This window comes from Lathamus discolor, chromosome 6 (assembly GCF_037157495.1).
Source record: "Lathamus discolor isolate bLatDis1 chromosome 6, bLatDis1.hap1, whole genome shotgun sequence".
In the NCBI taxonomy this organism is placed as follows: Eukaryota; Metazoa; Chordata; class Aves; order Psittaciformes; family Psittacidae; genus Lathamus; species Lathamus discolor.
The window spans coordinates 1,863,712-1,887,016 of NC_088889.1; the positions used below are offsets into that span (position 1 = coordinate 1,863,712).

The 23,305-nt window shown below is 49.6% G+C and overlaps 1 protein-coding gene across 1 annotated transcript in view; it reads left to right on the top strand.

Annotated features, from left to right (window-relative positions):
• EPS8L2 (EPS8 signaling adaptor L2) overlaps positions 1 to 23,305 on the top strand; it is a 63,206-nt gene that overhangs the window by 37,033 nt on the left and 2,868 nt on the right. Inside the window, exons 4-20 of the mRNA XM_065686506.1 lie at positions 269 to 333; positions 4,729 to 4,890; positions 5,757 to 5,906; positions 6,030 to 6,109; positions 6,511 to 6,650; positions 7,479 to 7,558; positions 8,001 to 8,127; positions 8,605 to 8,693; positions 9,374 to 9,448; positions 10,139 to 10,287; positions 10,457 to 10,583; positions 11,469 to 11,584; positions 15,959 to 16,070; positions 17,257 to 17,364; positions 18,780 to 18,921; positions 21,950 to 22,133; positions 23,109 to 23,241. Coding sequence (XP_065542578.1) covers positions 269 to 333; positions 4,729 to 4,890; positions 5,757 to 5,906; positions 6,030 to 6,109; positions 6,511 to 6,650; positions 7,479 to 7,558; positions 8,001 to 8,127; positions 8,605 to 8,693; positions 9,374 to 9,448; positions 10,139 to 10,287; positions 10,457 to 10,583; positions 11,469 to 11,584; positions 15,959 to 16,070; positions 17,257 to 17,364; positions 18,780 to 18,921; positions 21,950 to 22,133; positions 23,109 to 23,241 — 2,039 coding nt within the window. The remainder of the gene's footprint in view (positions 1 to 268; positions 334 to 4,728; positions 4,891 to 5,756; positions 5,907 to 6,029; positions 6,110 to 6,510; positions 6,651 to 7,478; positions 7,559 to 8,000; positions 8,128 to 8,604; positions 8,694 to 9,373; positions 9,449 to 10,138; positions 10,288 to 10,456; positions 10,584 to 11,468; positions 11,585 to 15,958; positions 16,071 to 17,256; positions 17,365 to 18,779; positions 18,922 to 21,949; positions 22,134 to 23,108; positions 23,242 to 23,305) is intronic.

The window sequence follows — 23,305 nt, forward strand, 5'->3', positions numbered from 1 at the left end:
GCCAGCGCCTCAGCACCCTCCCAGGGAAGAGCTTCAGCCATATCTCCAACCTAAATCTCCCCTGTGATGATCTCCAGAGGTCCCTTCTAACCCTAATGATGCTGGGATTCTATGTCCCCTACACACCAATATGTCAATCCCTGTTACAAATTTAATATCATCAATGTCTCTTACTATTCCCAATACTCCCACTGAAGCTGGAAGCTCAGAGATGATGGGAATAACTGTAGCACCCCACTGAAGCCTTGTTTTCTTCTTCTTGTTGCAGAACAAAGAAAAAAATACTCCAACTCCAACATCATCATGCACGAGACATCACAGTACCACGTACAGGTGAGTATGCAATGAAACCATATGGGGCTGCCAGGCCAATGTCAGTGATAACTGCTGGTAACACAAAGTGTCTTATTGGTCCTACACCTTCATTAGGCCAAACAGGAGCTGGGAGGCTTCTTAGAATGAGTAAGAGTTGCTCTTTAAGGTCCCTTCCAACCCAAACCATTCTGTGATTCACACCCTGAAAGGCAAACAGTGAAGCTGCTTGTTTCTTTTCCACAGTTCCTGGTCCTATAGGAATACTTATCTCCCAAGCTTCCCCCCAGGCTGGTTTCACACACTATTTCCAGCTCCTGAACTGTAGGACACACTTCCAGACTTGGCCATCTCCTGTAGTTTTCCTTCCTTGAGGGAATTACCAGCATGGTCCTGCCAGCCTGGACCTGGGGCTGAGGCCACACAAGTCCTCTCCATCACATACACTGAAGCTGGGGTCATCCAAGCTTCTCGTATGATTCCTTTGAGCACAAAAGGGTAGGAAAGTAAAGAGGACACACAGGAATTCCTGCATGACAGGCTCCTCTCATAAAGGACTATGAGAGCAGCACAAGCCAGGAGAGGAATTGTCTCAGAAGGCTGACCCCACTCCTTCCTATGAATCAGAAGTTTCAGGCTGGACCGGATCCTCTCCTTCCTCTCCTCTCATATTTTGACTGCTCTAAAATCAACACCCACTCTCCTGCATCTCTTATTTCCCTGCTGCTCTCCAGAGTTCCATTACAGAATGGCATTATTTGGAAGTCCAAGCAAAGAGTCTCTGGTACGGCTCAGATCCTCCCAAGGGTACAAAGAGCCATGGCACAGGTCTGAATCACCCCCAAACCCTGGAATAAAGCTGGGTCGAAGCTTTGGTGGCTTCTCCCATGACACAGGTCACCCCTGCCCATATAACTGCCCCTCCCTGTGATCTCACATGTTTCTTTGAACTGAAGAGTGGGAGACATCCACATCAGACACTGCTTTGGGGATGGGGAGAGAAACAGGGACCACTCACTGCTGCTGCACACCCAGTGGGTGACCTGAACCAAAGCTCAGAACTCACTGGTTTGACCCCTTTCCCTTGCTGGGCTCCATCTAGGACCAAGGCTTGTGGACATTGAGATCAACAAGTCCATCCTCTTGCTATGAGTTGTGGCATGAGCATGGGAGGTCAGTGCCTCAGGTACCTGCTGTAGAGCCAGTGCTGCTCAGTCGTTCAGCCAGACACTGTCATTGCAGCCTGCAGCTGGGGAACCACTGATGGCAAGGGAGGACAGGAATGATGAGTAAAACATGTGAAGTTGGTTTCATTACACATGGACCTCTTTTGTGCTTTCAGTTTAAGTTGAAAATGGCCCATGAACCCATCATTTATCAAAAATTCCCTGTCTGAATAATCAAGATTCAGCAAATGAAAGTGTGTAGTAACTGGGGGGATGAGAATGGAGGAAAAAAGGTGTTAAAAGGACAAGGGAATTCTGCACAAGGAAACAGGAAATGGAGCTGCTCTTGTCCTCCTTCCCTCTCTTCATCTGACGAGCTGTAGGAGCTGCCATCCCTCATCACCCCCTGCTTCAAACCCTCCTTGATCAGCACAGACAGGTTAAACACAGGGCTCCCTCATCTGCCCATACAACAGAGCCCCCATGGACTATCACCTTTCAGCTCCCCCCAGCTACTGTGTCCTCTCAAGTAACCCAAAACCCTTCCACCACAACGGGAACTCAGCCAAATGCAGCTCCCAGTGTCACAGCCAACCACTCAAAGAAAAGGAGCCAGCCTGAACGTCCCAGGCCTGGCAATTCCTGTAATGGAATACACCAGTGCCGACCACCGTGGGATGGAGGTGGCCATGTGAGGCCTGCTGCACCATTCCCACTGCAAACTGGGTAAGGGGAGAAAGGAAAACACTTTTAAGAGGATCATATAGGAGCATGAGCAGCAGGTCAAAGGAGGTGATCCTGCCCTTCTGCTCCGCTCTCGTGAGACCCCACTTGCAGCACTGGGTGCAGTTGTGGTGTCCTCAACATAAGAAGGACGTGGAGCTGTTGGAGCAAGTCCAGAGGAGGCCACGAGGATGCTCAGGGGCTGGAGCAGCTCCTGTGTGGAGCCAGGCTGAGAACACTGGGGCTGTTGAGCCTGGAGAAGAGAAGCTGTGTGGAGACCTCAGAGCAGCTTCCAGTGTGTGAAGGGGGTTACAAGGATGCTGGAGAGGGCTCTTCATCAGACACTGTAGGGACAGGCCAAGGGGAATGGCTTGAACCTGCCTGAGGGGAGACTGAGCTGAGCTCTTAGGCAGAAGCTCTTCCCTGGGAGGGTGCTGAGGCGCTGGCACAGGGTGCCCAGAGAAGCTGTGGCTGCCCCATCCCTGGCAGTGCTCAAGGCCAGGTTGGACACAGGGGCTTGGAGCAAGCTGCTCCAGTGGAAGGGGTCCCTGCCCGGGGCAGGGGCTGGAGCTGGAGGAGCTTTAAGGTCCCTTCCAGCACAAACCATTCTATGATTCTGTATTTAGTAGCCCTCTCTTCTCTGGTTTGAAGACCCCAGTCCAGCAGAGAGCTTAAGTCCATGGTTAGACATGAAGGAGCCTGTTCAGTTGCTTACAATGAAATACAGACATTAAGAAACACTCACTTGGAGAGAGGCCCTGGCCCTGCTGCCATCCCCACAGGCACTCGTGGAAGCAGAGCAGGTACTTTAAACACTGACACGTACACGAATTCTTCATGAATCATGCCACATGCCACCCACTTGGGAGTCTTTACCCTGAACTTTGACCGAGGCAAACAGGATTTCAGTGGCAGCAGTGAGATAGGAAGAAAAGTTTCCTTACAAGAGGCATTTTACACCCTTTGAGGTCATCTGTAAGTCGAAGTTTAATAGTGGATGGAATCATTGCCCATTCTGACAAGAGCCACTATAGTTGAAGAGCCATGTGGGTGAAAAGGGAGGTTAAGGGGATAAATCAAAGATTCTCCCTCTCATTCCACCAGTATTTGGAGGAAATGGAAAAGAGGAAATACTGAGTTACTCAAGTAGCTTTCACCTGCATGAAATCTAACTGAACAGTAAACCCCAAAGGAATTTATGTAGCCTGTAAACCTGCCTTTAAGATAATAGAAGAGATAAGAATGGCTGTCACCAGGTATAAACCAATTCCCTGCACTGCTCAGAAAGCAGAGGGTTTGTCACCTCTGCACTGATAGTGTTGACTTTGTGAATACCTTCCCATGCACTGTTTTACCATCACACTAACACACCTGAGCATGTCTCTCAGGCCTGATTGCGTGGCTAATCTCAGCCTTCAGCTCACATACCTGTCAGGAGTGTTATTTGGCCAGTGCCTCACCCAATACCTTTGCTTTATGAACACAGGATTGGGTCTTACACTCTGCAGTGTTCATCCTCTTCTCTACTGGAGATATTCAAGGCCCACCTGGACAAGTTCCTGTGTGATGTACTGTAGGTTACCCTGCTCTTGCAGGGGGGTTGGACTAGATGATCTTTTTAGGTCCCTTCCAACCCTTGGGATTCTGTGATTCTGTGATTCTGTGATTCTCTGCTCTTTCCAGTCCTTGGGAATTGGTTACCACAATTCCTATCCACCCAATTCCCACCATCGCATCAACTGTCATGTTTAAGGACTCAGCCCTTTCTGCCTGTCATGGTTACCAGGGCTTTAAACCTGAGCCTTTCCCTCTGCATCCACCTTGTCTGGAGCCAACTGCAACCGATTATCTCCTCTTCCCCTGCTGTCACCATGGCCTGGCTGTGCTGTCACTCACACAGGGACTATTGCAGAGTCAGAGACTTCCAGCTTCTCTTGCCTCATGGTCCCCTCTGCTGGCAGATAGGCCTTCCCCCCATGCACAGAGAGCAGCATTCCCTGCACTGGCTGCTGATCAGAGGGGAGGGAAATAAACAGCCTGGATTTCTGGGGTGGCCTTCACCCACTGCTGGGGGCACACGCACCACTGGGATGTGACACACTTCCTTCTGCAGCTGCCTCCCTGCCCAGCATTCCCTCGCATGGAATGCAGCTGCTTTTAGCTCGGCAAGTGGAGCTTAACTCCCATATTGAAGCTTCCAAGTCAGTGTGAGACTAACCAGGGACTAACTGCTGTGTACAAGGCACCTGCACTGCTGGATGGGGGCCAGAGGTGCTGAAGTGACATACAGGGAGATAAATATGGGTGGTGAAACTCATTGTGCTGCATTACAACACCCAGATCTTTCACCACGGTGGCCAGGCTGGTGCTAACCACCAAAACATACACATTTTGCTGCAACTCTCTCTTCCCTGTGCTCTATGGAGCAGGCAAAGAGGAGTTCAAGCCTTTAGAAACAGTTTCACACTGATTCACACACCACCAAGTGTTTTGACCTGTTTTTCCTTCCTTTCCCCCCTGACTCCAGCACTTGGCCACCTTCATCATGGACAAGAGCGAGTCCATCGTGACGGTGGATGATGCCATCCGGAAACTCATCCTGCTCAACTCCAAAGAGAAGATCTGGACACAGGAGATGCTGCTGCAAGTGAATGACAAGTCCATCCGCCTCCTGGACTGCGAGTCACAGGTATCAGAGCTCCCCACACAACAACATGTGGGGTACAGCCCATTCCCTCCCCATCCTGCCTGGGAGGGACATTTGCAAGGAGCCCAAATGAGGGTGAATCCCTACCAGAATCCGCTCGCTGAGTGAACAGGGGCTGGCTCTAATTCAAAGGGCAGGTAGGTGTGAGGTGATTTACTCACAGCTCCAGAGTGCAGATACTCCAGGTGAAAGATACCTTCAGGCTTTCTGTGGGAGTGATGCACTGACAGGTCCACAGAGATCCTCGTAAGGCATAAGCAGAGAGGGAAGGACAATACTACTTGTATTAAAACAACACACACGATCACCTGCCCAAGAGTAGTGCCCTGTTTTGACAGGCAATACACACACACCTGCATAGGACACCTAATCCAAAGGGAAAAAGCATCCAGATGGTGGAATAGTCTGCCCTGATTTGAGCAATGAGAAACTAAAGAATATAAGCCCAAGGTCATGCAAGGACACAGTGGGCGGGTGCACCCCTCACACAAAACATCTTTCCTCCCAGTGTGCTGCTGGGATGCATGACAACTGTACTGGTGCAGGCAGAGCACAGCAGTAAGATGATGATGAGCACAAAACTCAAGTTCTTGAAATCTCAGAGAACTTGGAGGAGAACAAGAGCTCACCTCTGCCATCCATCTCTCTCCTACTGCACAGTCCCAAGCCACTGCCCCTCTGCAAACCTTCACATGTATCTTTGAAGAGCCCAAAAAGCCACAGTGGAGAAGCACAAGCTCTGCCAGGTCTCCCTCCTCGAACAGGAATCCTAGGAGCTCACACATGGGACCATTCCCCATCAGTTCAGTACTTCCCCGCTGCCTGACCCCTTCCTCTTCCTCTTGCAGGAGGAGCTGGAGGACTTTCCCCTGCCCACAGTCCAGCACTGCCAGACGGTGCTGAACCAGATGCGTTATTCCTCCATCCTCCTCCTGGTGTGCCAGGATTCTGAACAGCACAAACCTGACATCCACTTCTTCAACTGCGACGAGGTGGAGGTGAGCAGAGCCCCCCTTGCTGGGGTGAAACAGAACAAACTGTGCTCTTCCTCCTGCACCCACTTAAAGCCTTCAAAGCCTTCCAAAGCAAAGCCCCTAAAACATCCCTGTTTTGTCTTTGAGGCGGAGATGGTCCATGAGGACATCGAAAGTGCCCTGGCAGACCACAAGCATGGGAAGAAGATACGGCCACAGACACTCAAGTGAGTACTGTGGGATACTTAAACCTGGCAGATCAAGCGGTTTCCAAGTTTTCCTGACTTTGATAAGAAAACAAGGAAGTTCCTTCCTATTCTTCTTAGGCAGAAGCTCTTCCCTGTGCGGGTGCTGAGGCGCTGGCACAGGGTGCCCAGAGAAGCTGTGGCTGCCCCATCCCTGGCAGTGCTCAAGGCCAGGTTGGACACAGGGACTTGGAGCAAGCTGCTCCAGTGGAAGGGGTCCCTGCCCATGACAGGGGTTGGAGCTGGATGAGCTTTAAGGTCCCTTCCAACACAAACCAGGCTGGGGTTCTGTGATACAACTGGGAGTAAACAAACCCATTTTCAGAAGCCTCAGAGGCAGGATGAGCACTGACAGGGTGGTTCTGTGTCTCTTCCCTTTGCAGAGCAAACCAGGAGAAGATCAAGCAGAGGCAATCCATCCTCCCACCACCACAAGGGCCGGCTCCTATCCCAATCCAGCACGACATGCGAAGCTCAGCGATGAACAGGAACCGGGTGGCACCCCCTTCCCAGCACGATCCAGGTACTGGGAGCACTCAGCAAGTGGTGGGATTCCCAACCCTCCCGAAATGGCCTGTGGTCACCCTGTCCTGCTGGAGCACAGGGAAGCCTGGTGGGTTTTCACTGTGTGACAAGAGGCACATACCAAAGGCACGACATGTTGTTGCGTCTCTGCTGTGCTTTATAAATGCCTAGAAATCAGCCACAGCAAACACAGGAGGCATCTTCTGCTGAACCACAGCTCAATAAATCAAAGCTCCTTTAAACTCCTTGTAACAACACTACTTGGGATATTGAAATTCCCAAAATAGCTGAAAGCCCCTTGGAAAACTGAGCCATTAAGTTTGGACCAGGCACCAGTGATCTTAAAAAGACCTAATCAGAAAGGAAAATTCCTGCCTCTGCAGACTTGGCAGGAGCCAAGTTTTCACTCTCAAGTAAAGCAGTTTGTATGAATGTGAGTTGAGTGTGGAATTGCAGATCTGCACTCACCTCCATCATGTGCTGATCTAAATCGTATTCCAAAAGCATCCTGACTTCAGCCTGTTGGAGCTGGCTTGATAAAAGCTGTATTTCCCTTTCAAGAAAGTAACAGAAATAAGCTCTTGCTCTGACAAAAGCTCAGATTGATTAAATGATGAGCAAACTGTAACCTCTCATCAGTGCCCATTGCACCACCTTCTCTTAGGATCAGTTTCTAGGTATAAGGAACACACATAACCAGGATACTATATAAAACTCCAAACAGCAGCTGAGGAAAGGAATTAATAGAGCCCATTAATAGAGTAATTAATAGAGCCCATTTTCAAACTCGGAGTAAATCCATTTTCTCTCTCGGCCTTCTCTGCAGACTATGAGCGACGAGGCTCTGGCTGCCACGACCACGAGGAGTCCCGAGCCATCCTAGCACAGAAGATTGAGAAGGAAACGGTGGGTAACAAGAAGGGCACGTGGTCAGTAGGGAGAAGAGAGGAGGGAAGCAAAGGGCTCTTCCATGAACAGATACTTAATGCATAGTCATTGCCAAACTACTGTCTACTGTGCATGACGATAAGGTGACCAAAAGCAAAGCTCCATCACTGGCTTGGTTACGGCTCCCTTTGACCCGAGGCAGCTCTGCTGACTTCAGCTCTGCTCCTCCCCAGCCCACAGCATGGTCTTGGGGTTGTTTTCCAGCCATCCATTAGCAAGGGTCACTTGTCACATTGACAAGTACAGCATGAGGCACAGCTTTGTGTTTGGGAAGTGATGAATTCAGCTTAATTCCATGCCTGAATTCCCTGTTCCTGCGCATTCCTGCAGGAAGTGAGGCAGGAAGCAGGGCAGCACACTCAGGGATTCACTTTGCTTTGTTGTATTTGTGTCCTCACAGCAAATCCTGAACTGCACTCTGGATGACATTGAGGTGTTTGTCGCCAGGCTTCAGAAGGCTGCAGAGGCATTCAGGCAGCTCAACCAGAGGAAGAAAGGGAAGAAGAACAAGAAGAAAGGGCCAGCAGGTACATGCAGCAGCTGGGAGAAACAGGGAGCACAGGGGCATGGATGAACAGCCTGGTAGTGTTCAAGGCCAGGTTGGACACTGGGGCTTGGCGTAAGCTGCTCTAGTGGAAGGTGTCCCTGCCTGTGGCAGGGGTTGGAACTGGATGAGCTTTAAGGTCCCTTCCAACGCAAACCATTCTATGTTTCTATGAAGGTTGGGATGACACCTTAGATGCAGCAGCGCAGCTATAGACCCAACAGCAGCTACACCAGTTAGGAAGGTGCTGCTGGTGTGTGGGGAGCTCTCACAGAGCACACAGAGCCTCAGGAAGCCTTCAGCACACAGAAATACATCTAACTTTTCCTCAACCCTTGACTTACAGTAGTTCTCATTTCATCACCCATTCCTGTCATACCTTCTGCATGCCAGCAAGGTGAATCCCTCCTGAACAGGGATGCTCTAATGACAGTGTCCTTCTCTCTCCCTCCTCATGCAGAGGGTGTGCTGACTCTTCGAGCAAGACCCCCAAGTGAGGCCGAGTTCATCGACTGCTTCCAGAAAACCAAACTGGCTTTTAACCTCTTGGTAAGACACAAAAGGTGTTTTCTTCCCATGCAGTGACAGGGCTTTTCCCCATATATCATATAACAAGCATTTAAAGTGAAAATTGAACTAAAAAACACTACGAAGGGACAAAGGTGTGCATTCCAGACCCTTCAGAATCTAGAACACACCTTGTGCAGGGTTCTTAGGCCAAGTTGTGAAACTGAAACTAGAAACATAACCTCCAGGATGGGACTGAGCAGGCAGAGGAGGCCCTGCACTGCCTGGATCCCTTCACAGACACAGCCCTGCCTCAAAGCGTTTGTGAAGTTGCGAGTGTTTAAGGCCAGGTTGGACACAGGGGCTTGGAGCAAGCTGCTCTAGTGGAAGGGGTCCCTGCCCGTGGCAGGGCTTGGAGCTGGAGGAGCTTTAAGCTCCTTTCAACCCAAACCAGGCTGGGATTCTAGAAAATAGCTCTGAAAGGACTGATTTTAACACAGTAGATACCCTGTCCCTTCTAAGCTTTAGCATTCTTACAACTAAAACTGGATGATTCCCACTCCTCACTCACTCTTCTGCGCTGATTTCAGGTGCACTGTTTAAAGTTCCTTTATTTCTCAGGCCGTTATTAACTACAGCAAACAGCAGCAATCCCTCCATGTGCCAGAAAAGAGAAGGTAAAAGCAGGTTGGAGTAAAACTGGGTTTCCTTTCCTTTTCCAGGCCAAGCTGAGGAAGCACATCCAGAACCCCAGCGCCTCAGAGCTGGTGCACTTCCTATTTGGGCCACTGGAACTGGTAAACCTCATTCACTGGTTTCACTGTGGACTTGCTTTGTATGGACAATTCCTTCCCCAGAGGGTGCTCAGGCATTGGAACAGGCTGCCCAGGGCAGGGCTGCAGGCACTGGCCCTGCAAGTGCTCACACCCCATGGAGATGAGGCCTCAGTGCCATGGGTTAGGGGTGGCCTTGGCAGTGCTGCGAATGGTTGGACCTGATGAGCTTAAAGCTCTTTTCCAGCCTGGTTGATTCTCTGATTCCTGAGACAACTGAGCTGATCTAGGGATCAGCTGCTGCCAAGAGGACTCAGGCCACCCCTCAGCACAAAGACTTGTCCTCTGGCTTTCATTTTATACCTTGGGGAACATAGGAACTATCTACCATTTGCTTAATAAAGTCAAGCACTCACAGTGCAGTGTGAGGACAATAAGGGGACACTGAGGGAATGCAGTGTCTCTTTCAGGTGACAGCAAACCAGTAACTTAGTCCATCTGTGTTGTGAAACCTCCCCCTTACAGGTGGAGGAGAACTTTGGAAGCACAAGTCTAATGTGAATTAGCCTGGTCCTTTGGAGTGGGGAGACACAGAGGCTTCAAAGCATCGGAGCCACTGATTCTTGTGTCTGTGATTCCTGTTCCTTTGTGTGTGTTCTGGTTTGATATATTGAACATTTCCTACCAAACCTCTCCTGTTTGTGTGTGATCCAGATCATCAGTAGCTGTGGTGGCCCCGACCTCGCCAGGTCTGTCGTCAGCCCACTTCTTTCCAAAGACGCCACAGATTTCCTCCGAGGACACCTCACACCAAAGGAGATAAACCTCTGGGACTCCCTGGGAGAGACATGGACCAGATCCAGGTGAGGACAGAGCTGCTGCCGCACCAGGGTCCCCAAGAGAAAGGCAGGGGAGTGCTTGACATTACAGCCATGGCAGGGGGTCAGGGATGCCCTGATGCCCCCAGTGCTCCTCCCTGATGTGCTTTCAGAGACATGGATCTCACCACATATTCCCTGCTTCGTGTCCTAGAGCCGAATGGCCACGGGAAGCTAACATTCCCACCTACATCCCCAAATTCCGCAATGGCTGGGAACCACCCGTGGAAATCTTCCGTGGAGCTCCCTGGGAAATAGACATCGGACACTTGCAAGAGGAGGTTGGTCTCATGGCCCATGGTCATCTTCCCTTCTCTCTGCCTCCCTCTTTGTCAGAGTGAGAGGTGGGGCTGTGGAGTTCCTGGTGGGGAATGACAAATAGAGGAGGCACTGGAATGGGCTGCCCAGGGAAGTTGTGAATGCTCCATCCCTGGTGGTGTTCAAGGCCAGGTTGGACAGAGGCTTGGGTGCCATGGTTTAGTGTGAGGTGTTCCTGCCCATGGCAGAGGGGTTGGAACTGGATGATCTTAAGGTCCTTTCCAACCCGAACTACTCTATGATTCTACAGTTGGGATCTGGTTACTCCAGTTAACTAAGAAAGAAAGTAAGGCCAGAAAAGGGCAGTGATGATCAGCTTCTCCTCCTGATGACAGAAAATGAGATACTATACCATAGTATCTTCCAATACCTAAGGGGACCTACATATATCCAGAGAGGGGCTTTGGACAGGGGCCTGCAGGGACAGGACAGAGGGAATGGCTTGAACCTGCCTGAGGGGAGACTGAGCTGAGCTCTTAGGCAGAAGCTCTTCCCTGGGAGGGTGCTGAGGCGCTGGCACAGGGTGCCCAGAGAAGCTGTGGCTGCCCCATCCCTGGCAGTGCTCAAGGCCAGGTTGGACACAGGGACTTGGAGCAAGCTGCTCCAGTGGAAGGGGTCCCTGCCCATGGCAGGGGTTGGAGCTGGAGGAGCTTTAGGGTCCCTTCAACCCAAACCATTCTAGGATTCTATGATAACTGAGCCCCACAGATACAAGTTTGCCTGAAGAACATTTCTTTGGTGTTCACCTCATCATGATCAAAAGCTTCCAGGCCACTATTCATCTGTCACTCTTCTCTGATACATCTTTCCCCTCTCTGGTAACACTGGCTCCATTTTTGCCTTCCCAGCTCTCATCAGCCAATGGATATCCTTACCGGAACTCCTCTCTCAAGCGTGGCCAGAGCACTGAGCAGAGCCAGGCTGTGGATGCCTTCAAGCAGAACGTAACTCAGCATGTAAATAGGTACTGTACCAGCACCACCCAGCTCCCACCTGCAACCTCATAAACACACACCACAACCTATCACAGCACCAGGATGCTTTTGCATGTGGTAGGTAACACCCTGCCATTACTAATGCAGATTTGATAACCAGGTCAGGGAACTCAAAGGTTACTCACACGAACCAGTTAATCGGCAGTAGGCCTACTGGTGGGAAATGAGTTACATGCGATTTCCACGACAAGAGGTGGAAATACAGACTTCAGTCAATCAGTAGGTCTTGTTTCATAACACCAGCCCACCAAAGTGATATTAAGGATCATGTGCAAAAGACACCTTGCTTCTGTTCTCCATGCCTTAAGAGGAGTTAGCATCCATTCATTCAACCATCCCAAAGCCACAACAGCTTGCAGAGAAGGAACCTGCTCATAGGAAGAATCTGTACTAGGGCACATGAGAGCTTTCCAGCTTTCAAAAGTACAGCCCGACCTGCATGGAAAACATTTCAGCTGAGGAAGCACCAGTTTGGTTCTCTGAAGGCAGCAGCTCCTTCTTTTGCTTTGAGACACAACCAAAGGGAAGCACATTTATTAGAAGCTGAAGAAAGCACAAGTGTTTCCAATCTTGCCCACCTCTCCATCAGGAGACTGGCAGGGTGCTGGTTTCAGACAACTCTTTTTAATGGGATAAATCCAGAAAATGGTTAAAACCCCTTCCGCTTTCTTCAGGACTCTTGGGAAGTTCAGTTCCCAACCCAGAACTAACCAGGCCACCCCTTTGCCTCAAGCCTTTTCCCAGTGAAAACACTGTTCCTTTATAATCTAAGCAAATACTCTGCCCTACTGCCCGTTTTCCATTACAAATTACTCAGTGGTATAAAATCTGTATAAAACCAAAGCTTTTGGTTCAAAGCTTTAAGGGTTTCACCTATTTACATATTGAGCTATTTACATATATATTTACATATATGAAGCTATTTACATGAGCTCCAGCCCTTGAGATTTCACAAGATCCACGTTTCAACCAACTCTTCCCAAACCGAATCCTTTGCCATACTCCACTGTGCAGTGATTTGACATGAAGTTATCAGCTTCGGCTCCTCAAAGACTGGCAGGTCAGACCCAGCAAAGCCCTCAGCCATGAGCTTTTCTATATCCAGCCCTAAACTAGGAGAAAACCTTCAAGCCAGACTTGGTTTTGTGGGTTTCTGTCTAATCCAAAAGATTTATAAGCTCAGCTACTACTACAAAGTTCAAACTGGCAGCAAAATACCTTAAATTCAACTATATCAGCTGCATCAAAAGGAGCGTGACCAGCAGGTTGAAGGAGGTGATCCTGCCCCTCTACTCTGCTCTTGTGAGGCCTCACCTGGAGCATTGTGTGCAGTTCTGGTGTCCTCAACATAAAAAGGACATGGAACTGCTGGAACAAGTCCAGAGGAGGCCACGAGGATGATCAGGGACTGGAGCACCTCCCGTATGAAGACAGGCTGAGGAAGTTGGGGCTGTTCAGCCTGGAGAAGAGAAGGCTGCGTGGGGACCTCATAGCAGCCTTCCAGTACCTGAAGGGGGCCTATAGGGATGCTGGGGAGGGACTCTTCATCAGGGACTGTAGTGACAGGACAAGGGGTAACAGGTTCAAACTGAAACAGGGGAAGTTTAGATTGGATCTAAGGAGGAAATTCTTTCCTGTGAGGGTGGTGAGGCACTGGAATGGGTTGCCCAGGGAGGTTGTGAGTGCTCCATCCCTGGCAGTGTTCAAGGCCAGGTTGGATGAAGCCTTGGGTGGGATGGTTTAGTGTGAGGTGTCCCTGCCCATGGCAGGGGGGTTGGAACTAGATGATCTTGAGGTCCTTTCCAACCCAAACTATTCTATGATTCTATGATTCTATAAATAACTTATTCTTCTCATTCACCCCATCAAAGGTCCTGGTGAGACCATAAAACAGTACAGACACAGCATTGAGTAGGGAAAGAATTATGATAACAAATTCTCCTCTCCAATACCATGTTTCTTAGGGAGGTTATGGAAAATAAAGAGAACTTACTTTACATGAGAACATAACCTGCCCAAGGGGAGACTGAGCTGAGCTCTTAGGCAGAAACTCTTCCCTGGGAGGGTGCTGAGGCGCTGGCACAGGGTGCCCAGAGAAGCTGTGGCTGCCCCATCCCTGGCAGTGCTCAAGGCCAGGTTGGACACAGGGGCTTGGAGCAAGCTGCTCCAGTGGAAGGGGTCCCTGCCTGTGGCAGGGGGTGGAGCTGGAGGAGCTTTAAGGTCCCTTCCAACCCAAACTGCTCTGTGGCTCTACGATTTAAGTCTGCCTTTAGTGTTAGTCTCAGCACTATAAATAGTAGTTTGAGTCCCAAATACAACTTAGCAGTGTGCCTCTTACCAAGGTGACCATCTCCCTGAGACACCACCCAGTCTAACTACAGTGTGGGCTTGTGGAGGAGTAGATGACGATGCCTCTTCTCCTCGGGTAGGTGTTGTACCTTTCTACCTGCTTTTCAGACTGACACACTAAGAGCTCCTTATGGATAGCATTTAAGCAAGAAACCATCAAAGTCAAAGGCACTGAAGCAGATGCTACAATTGAGAACGTGCTTTGACACTTCTGTCAGCCCAGAGCAAACCTCAGCCAGATGTGTCCAGATGTTTGCCACAATCACAGCTGGGACAGACACATTTCCTGCTCTACTCATGCTTCTTTCAGAGTGCACCGAGGTAGTTTGCTAACCCAGAGCCCCTGTATTACCAATAATAGCCATGCATCAGTACATAATACCGGTTTACACCAGGGATTTTAGCTGCAAAGAAGTGTCATGAAAGCCCCAAGCAACATTACAACCATCAGCAAAGGTCACTTGTGTAAAAGCCAGGTGCCTGCAAAGTACACAGTAGCTTCAAACTCCTCATAGCTCACCTCTGGAATCCTACAAGAGATGTAATTCCAGCCTCCCCCTCCCCACCTTCAGAGTAAGGCCACCACTCCCATTCCTGACTGATGGATTCAGCCTGAAAGGCTGCTCCTCCACTGCAGACTCACACTTTATGTATTGCACATGGCTGTAACCAGACCAAGAGCTGTTCCAAATCAAACTACAGCCACAGGCGTGATATCAAACCACTGAAGCAATGTTTTCAACCTTATTCACACCACCAAAAGCCACCTAATGAAGACAGTAAAATGAACTGGAAGCATGAGATGGGCTTGCTTTTCGAAGCCCGGTTTTATGGGTGCCTCAGGAACAGTCCAGAGTTTCCACAGCTCATGGATTTAAAATCACTGACCACAGAAAACCACCAGGTTAAACCCCACAGCACTGCCTTCGCTGAGTTACACATAACACAAACCAGAGGAGAACCCGGCCCTATGCTGCTGTGCCCACCATGAACACAGCACCCAGGGGCCTTCTGCAGCAGGGGGTAACTATGCAGATTGCAAGCCAGAAGCAGAAAGCTCCATAGAAGGTGCATTAAAATAGCTCCTCTCTGCTCTTTCCACACTGCAAACCTTTCTGGGATTATAAAGTAACATCTGAGCTGGAGAAGGAAAAGGTGAGATCTGCAATTTTTCCTAAGCCAGGCAAAACCCATGGGATAAAAGAAACCAGTTCAGTTTGGCTCAAAGGGAACCTTTCATTCCACTTTTCCACCAGTTTTTCCAATCTACCATATTTATTTTGTCTCTCCCCACATGAAAAGCCAGTTCAGTGTTGAAAGCCATGTATTCTTGTGTCAGGAATTCCCAAGCAACATATTCAGGCACATTCCACTTCCCCACCCCAGAATGAACGTTAGAATAGAAACATTCAAACTCACTTTTCCGTGGAAGCTGCAGATTCTGTGTCAGTAGCTCAGTGTTGCCTGATGAAAAACACAGATTTCCAGTCAGTTCTGCCTGTATTTATTCCCAACACTACTTTCCCCAGCACTGGGGCCTGTTTCTCCCCTCTCTAGCATATGGAGCAGTTGTTTCCACTTAGGATGGCAGAGTTTCCCACTTGATTGCTCTCAGGAGGTGTCTTCAGAACATGTTGTTTGTGCTTTCCCAGTCTCCCCAGTCCTTGCAAGGCAGCAGCTGACAGGAAAAGGCTTTTCTTCCATCCTGAAAGCAGCAGCCTCATAGTTCCCTTTAATAAGGCCACAAACCAACAGCCCTACAGCTTGTTGTGTGTGTTTGTTCCCAAACATGGGATGTTTCACTAAAATAAGGGGGGAAAATCATCCTCAGAATAGAGGAGAAAGGGGCATTGCCCCCTTCTAACACAAGCACAGCTGACACTACCTGCCCTGCACAATCATCACTCCTTCATCACTCCTCTTCACCAGTGAACCTCTATTGCTTTAGTGATCAGGTGGCTGTGCATTCAGCCTCCATGTTTTCCCTCCTGCAGGAATTTTGAGGCACAGGGAATGGCTCCACCAAAGAGATATGCCAAAATCCGCTACGATTTCACTGCGCGAAATGCCAACGAACTCTCAGTGCTGAAGGATGAAATCCTGGAGGTATGTCAATGGGCTGAGGAAAACTGTGCCCTCATCCCCTTGCCAGGAACACGGAGAGACCTCGAGATCCTGGTGGCTCCCAGCTCCTGTTTCCTTAGTGTTTCTGAGCAGTAACATGAAGTTTGGTCAGGTCAAAGCTTTACCTCTGAGCTGGAGCAGGCCAGCTGAGCACTGGGTCATTGCTAAGCTGGAACATATCAGTCACAGGAGGAAGGAAAACAAGTCACAGTAGTATGATCCTCACCCACCTTCTGGTTCATTAGTACCACTCTGCCCTCCCCCAGGAATTCTTTTCTATGAAAACATCCTTTTTCATAACCTTTCTCTTATCCCAACACTGCTGGCAGCTGGAGAATGTAGGGGGTGACTTGGTCTACACACCAACTGTACCATATCTGACTTGAGACAAAGACTTCTATTCAAAACTCTGTTCAAAAAATGGATAGAATGAGGAACTGCCAGCAAAGCTCGTCCATTCTGAGAAGATTACTTAATAAAATACATTAAAAAATCATTCTGCAGCCATGCTGAGAGAGCTGGGCTGGGGCAGCCTGGAGAAGAGAAGGCTCCTGAAGGGGAGACCTTAGAGCAGCTCCAGTGCCTAAAGGGGCTCCAGGAAACCTGGAGAGGGGCTTGGGACAAGGGCCTGTAGGGACAGGCCAAGGGGAATGGCTTGAACCTGCCAGAGGGAAGACTGAGATGAGCTCTTAGGCAGAAGCTCTTCCCTGGGAGGGTGCTGAGGCGCTGGCACAGGGTGCCCAGAGAATCTGTGGTTGCCCCATCCCTGGCAGTGCTCAAGGCCAGGTTGGATACATGGACTTGGAGCACCCTGCTCTAGTGGAAGGTGTCCTTGCCGGTGGCAGGGGTTGGAGCTGGGTGAGCTTTAAGGTGCCTTCCAACACAAACCACTCTGGGATTCTATGAACAATGAGTTCTTGAGCCCCCCTGGTCTGTTTCCCCCCAGCAATGCTCTCCTGTTCATCATCAGGGAAAGTTCTGATGCTTTTCAGGAAAGGCTTCAATCCTGAACTACAGATGAGTGCAATACCCATTTGCCAGCTTCTGGCCTCAGTGACGTTATTCTGCCAGCTTCATGTTACTGTGTCCTTTATTCCCACTTTATGCCTTTTATGTATGCAGGAATTTGATGTCCTCACTAACCAGTTTACTCTTCCCCCTCTCCCAGGTGTTGGAAGACAATAAGCAGTGGTGGAAGCTGCTCAACCGGAGCGGGCAGGCTGGATACGTCCCTTACAACATCCTGGATGTGGTGAAACTGGACGAGCTTGAACAGGTCTGTGCTCAGGTGGTGTTTAACTGGTACCCAGCTGCAGACCACAAGCAGCCTCTGATATAACCTTGTAATTAGACCTCCCTGGAGTTCTTAAGATGCTGTGCTCAGGTTGGGATGAACCCTCACACGTAGATGAACCAGGATGCTGGAGATTCCTGAGTCTCCTATGATAAAGCTCCCACATTTTGCCACCATTGCCTCCTCAAAATCAGGGCTTTCCTTCCCACCCATGCAGCAGCCTCATGCTTTCCTCCTGCTCCCAGATGTGAAGCACTGCCAGGCAGGGTCATGGGACGGGAAAGGCCCTGTGCTACAGAAGCAGTCTGCTAGGAAGGATGACCCTGAATGGAACAACCACCCCAACCTAGCACCATGGCTTGTCACCCCAACAGGAGATGGCTCACACTGAGGTGTCATCAAACAGCTGCTAGATACAGTGGCTTCTGAGAGTTCCACCTTTGGCCAATGCCTTCCTCCCAAACCCATGCCCTTCTCAGGTTTACTCCCTCCCCTGTTGTCGAACCCTGCTGCTCTCAGGGCTGGGCTATGAACATGATGAAAGACCATAAACAGCCATAAAACAGCCATAAAGGCTAATTTTGCCATGAAAATGCTGACAATGTTATTGGGAGTTGAATTTAAGACAGACAATTCCCTCATCCAGCTCAGTTCAGCAGCAGGAACAAGTTACTGAAGTGGAGGCAGGTGGAAATACCATCTATATGAGTATTAAGTGAATATTGCTCTCAAGCACCTTGCATTGCAAAAATGAGCTGGAGAGCTCAAAATGCCCTAAGGAAACATGGAATTGCTTCCCCCCTTTGGTATTTCCCAGCTTGGCCAAAGCATAAGGTGCCGCAGCAGGCCTGTGGGTAAAAGCTCTGTTAGTTCAACCAAAGTGTCAAGAAACTCTTTCCAAACTGCTCCAGGCACTTGGCAGTGCTGCCACTTCACATCAGTCACCAGAGCAGTGATGCTTTAGCTTCATATGGGCTTTGTGCTTGGTTTCATATGAAAGTCATTTGCTTCCCATGCTCTCCATCCCCAAGGAAGCCCTGTGAGCAGTGATTTCTGCACAGCAAAAGGCTGAAGGGCTGAGTCGCACGTGTGAGCATAGCCATCTACAGCATAGTAAACAAGCAGAAAATAGTGCGACAAGTGTGACATGTTTTCTGGGGGTGCAAATGCCTTCTCTCAGCCTTTGGGTTCTGTGAGACCCCAGAAATGAACTTCTTCCATGCAGCTCCACCTGAGTCTCACCAGCCTCAGCTGAGCAGCCCTGGATCAGCACAGGGAGAGCACAGTGATTTATTCCTCTATTTGCTGTTGTGGGTGGGAGGCAAAAAGTTCAAGAAAATGAAAAATGGCCATAAAAGATCTCACACATCTTTTTTTCCCCCTTTCTTATCACCCAGTCCAACCAGAGGTACAAAGGAGACCTGAGCCCCAGAGGATATGGACCATCCAGCCCAACTCACAAGCTGCCTGCCAGCTACGCTGGGGATAAATGGGGAAGTGAAATGTTATCCCGTAACTCTCCCCAGGACGCCAAAGAACGTATGTAACAGCTTCAGACTGAAACGGGGGATTTAGGGTGGATCTAAGGCAGAAGTTTTTCCCTGTGAGGGTGCTGAGGCACTGGCACAGGGTGCCCAGAGAAGCTGTGGCTGCCCCATCGCTGGCAGTGCTCAAGGCCAGGCTGGACACAGGGGCTTGGAGCAAGCTGCTCCAGTGGAAGGGGTCCCTGCCCATGGCAGGGGGTGGAGCTGGAGGAGCTGCGAGGTCCCTTCCAACCCAAACCAGGCTGGGATTCAGTGTGTCCCTCACCACGCTCCCAGCATCAGGCACCTTGCACATGTCACACAGCAGCCTCAGGCAGCCAGAGAACGTGGCACTGTGGCCTTGCATTTTGGGGCTTAGTTGAAAAGTCTCTGTAAGCACATGCTTTTGGTTTTGCTCACTCTCAGTCCCAGGTTTTACCATAGCCTGGTCACTATTTTGGTCACTGTGTATGTGTAACCAGACCTACCCAAGTGTGTTCCCTCTCATAAGGCTCTGCACAAGGAGTACCTGCAGCTTTTAGTGATAAGCATTAGGCCAGCAGTGGTTTTGGGGGAGTTTCCAGGTTGTACAACAGCCAACAGAGCAGTCCTGAGGCCTCACAGGCTCTCAGGCAGCCTGGGACAAGCACCTTAACCCTCCTTCCAGCTCGGCCTTCCTCCTCCTAGGGAGAGTTGCCTTTCCCAGCAAAAACATTTCAGTGTGGCTGAACAAACACACACATCCAGGTCTTCCCTTTCTCTGGATTCCTTTGCTCCTGTCTGCTGTCACACGCAGCACCCACCAGTCCTGTGCCTTCATGTGGTTCCAGTGAACCCCTGGCAGCAGATCTGCCATGTACCACATTCACATCCCTCCCTACACCCATAGCAAGCTGTTTCCCCAAGGCCACAATCAGGATTCAGCCCTTGTTCAGCTGCTGTGGACTCCTGTAAGTCAAAGCCATTTTGGGATGACGGAAAGCCCCACAACACAAGCATCACAGACACATACCTATTAATAACACCAAGTTATTCTCCACAGTCTTTAGGAGTTCCATGGAAAAAGTGACACTGGCTGAGTGTGCTGCTCACTCCCAGCTCATGCTTCCTGCTGCTTCTATTTAGCTGTCCAGCAAAAGCTGGAGCTCTGAGGAATGGAATCAGTGAATTCCTTATTACAAGTAGCAGAAGACTGAAAAGTAGAAGGAGCAGGGCTCAAACCCAACGTTCAAATTGTAGGTACTCACAGAATTGGCCTTCCACATCAGACAACAATGAAGGGCAACAGGAAGAAAGCACATGGCTACCGAGGGGCAGGAAAAATAGGAACCTCATTCCCAGAAGCAGGTTGTGGGGGCCCATTGACCCCTGCTGTCTCATGTGGCTTTACCCCACCCTGCTGCTAAGTTGCAGGGCAATTTCCTTATTTCAATAGCCTGAAGGGAACAAAGTAACTCACAAAGAGGAAGATGACAAAGTAAAGCAAAACCACAACAGCAACACCAGGCATCAGGGAATGGGACCTTCTCCCTTATCACCACTTCACAGCACCAGCGGGAGCAAAGACACCATCACATCAGGTTTACACCCTTGAGCAAACTTGTGCTGGTTGGTGTGGTGGGTTTATGTCTTTTGAATGAGGTGATGAACAGGAGAAGTTAGCAACAGAAGAAACAAGGTCAGCTACAATATAAATCTGTATATATATAAAATATACAATTATATATACAAAATATACAATTTATATACATATAAAATCTACAAGAAACCTGGAGAGGAGCTTTGGACAAGGGCCTGTAGGGACAGGCCAAGGGGAATGGCTTGAATCTGCCAGAGGGGAGACTGAGCTGAGCTCTTAGGCAGAAACTCTTCCCTGGGAGGGTGCTGAGGCGCTGGCACAGGGTGCCCAGAGAAGCTGTGGCTGCCCCACCCCTGGCAGTGCTCAAGGCCAGGTTAGACACAGGGGCTTGGAGCAAGCTGCTCCAGTGGAAGGCGTCACTGCCTGCGGCAGGGGTTGGGACCAGAGGAGCTTCAAGGTCCCTTCAACCCAAACTAGGCTGGGATTCAATGAAAACAGGTGAAAATATGGGTCTTTCCCAGCACCCAGGACAGACACCAGTCACAAAACCAAAATGCATGTGTCCTTACCAAAGCATCTTTCTATTATGTTGACAAATACAACACTCAACAAGTGCTTTTGACCAGGAACTGCCTAGGCAGGTTGGTTGGTGGTGTAGTTCTGTTGGCTAAAAGCAAATGCCTCTGCACATGTGAGCTCTCCTCTTGCACACCAGAGCAATCTCCACTTACTTATGTGCTCATTAAATAAGACAGCTCAGAGTATGTTTGTATGTACCTGGACAGAGAATATACCTTCCTCTAGAAATTATACAGTGATATTGATGCTGGTTAACAGCAAGCCAGGGATTTAATGTCTCCCAGGAGCAGGAACACTTGTTCCAAGACTCTCCAGTCACCACGATGGATGTAGCTGAAGCAATGAGGCCAAAATCTCAGACAGTTGCCCTGCAAGAAACCCTTCAGCAGCTTTTTAGCCTCAGTGATCACTGTGTGAACAATGAGCACTCGGTTGTTATTTGGTGATTTCTCCTCTCCATCACTCTGGAGAAGAACTGCAGAAATCTAAGTTTCTCCCAAAGAGAAAGTGAGGTTCCAAAAGCCAAAGGAAGTGGAGAGTGTTGGCTTGGGAAGAAAGGGCAGATTCCCACAGGATGCTCCCTGTGGAGGCCTGCCAGCCTCCAAAGCTGTAGTGGGCTCATTTACAAGTTTGCTCCTGATGGAAATTCGAAGGTCAGAATGTCATTGCTCAACCTATTGCTCTAACAAAGTACTTAAGCCTGTTCTTTACAACTAAAATACAAAAGTAAGCACTTTCCTTTGGTGTATCTAGAGAGTTGATAAAAATGCTGAGCCACATCTGCTCTTCCTCACAGTCTCCCCACAAACACATTGATTTCACAGGATTTCTGACTGAACGCTTGATTTCCTTCCCTTACTCTCTACCTTGTGCCATGTTTCCCCAGAACTGATTCATCAAATGGATGAGCTGAACGATGAGCTGCTAAAGAAGATCACAAACAACAAAATCCAGCCTCCTCATCGGAATTTCAAAGTGGAAAAGCCGCAGCAGGTTTTTGTGCCCCTCACCTTCGAGTCCAGCACTGAAGAAGTCAAAGCTTGGCTGGAGGCAAAGTCATTCAGCAAAGAGTAAGATCCAGTTTACTGCTCTATGAAATGCTGGTCCTTCATGTAGAAAGGAGTGGGGGAGGCAGCTTGCAACGTTTCAGCTGGATTAGAAGTCACTTATATTTACTTACAGAGTCTGTGTTGCAAATCAGATTTCAAGCATATTAAATCCAGGCTATATTTAATATATCATATCCAATCCAGAGCACAGACTTACTCCCTTCCTTCTACACTATCAAGTAAACCTTGCCTTGCAATGCAGCAAAAGACCTTATGTGCAGCTAAATAAAGGAACAGTCTTGCTTATTCCCACAACTCACAGCCCTGCATGGCACAACATCCTGCCACTGGTGCTTGTCTGGTCCCAGTTACCCAGTTCAGAGCACTGAGCTTTGAGAGAAATAACTGGTGAAGTAACTAAGCGCATGGCCTGGAGTGCCAGTTCCAGGTGACTGCTTATCTCTGGAGAAGCTGCTGCAGTGGAAGGTGTCCCTGCTCATGGCAGGGGGGTTGGAACTGGATGAGCTTTAAGGTCCCTTCCAACCCAAACCACTCTGTGATTCTAAGCTGTCCTAGAGAGGAAGAGCCAGACCCTCCTCAGCCACCAGCAGAGGACCAAAAAGCTGTTCAAGGTAAAGGGTTAGGAGCTACAACCCACACTCTGCACAGGGAGCCAAGAGGAGCTCCAGGATTGCTCCCCAAACATGCTGTGGTTGGAGTGAAATCACTGCAATGCCCGTAGGCTGGGTACACAGTGGGTGCCAGGGTGACACGTGGCTTCACCTACTCCTCATGGCTTGATGTCCTGTCATCCCTGCCAAGAGCTTGGGTTACCCAACAGCTGCCACCCTGGCACAGCCCCAGGGCCTTGTGTGTGATAAACTTCTGGTGTAGGAGCTGCACATCACCTGCTCCAAGCCCTTTGATCTCTGACTCCTCACCTTTGGCAAGAGGCCATGCGTAACACAACCACCATCTCACTTTGTGTCTTCCCAGGACAGTGGAACACCTTGGGATCCTCACTGGAGCCCAGCTCTTCTCCCTCAACAGGGAGGAGCTGAAGAAGGTGTGTGGTGATGAGGGCAACAGAGTCTACAGTAAAATCACCGTGGAGAAAAACCAGCTGGAGGTAAGTTAGCTTTTGGGACAGTTCCTACCTGAATGGGTGCTTGTACCACCAGTGGCATGTACCC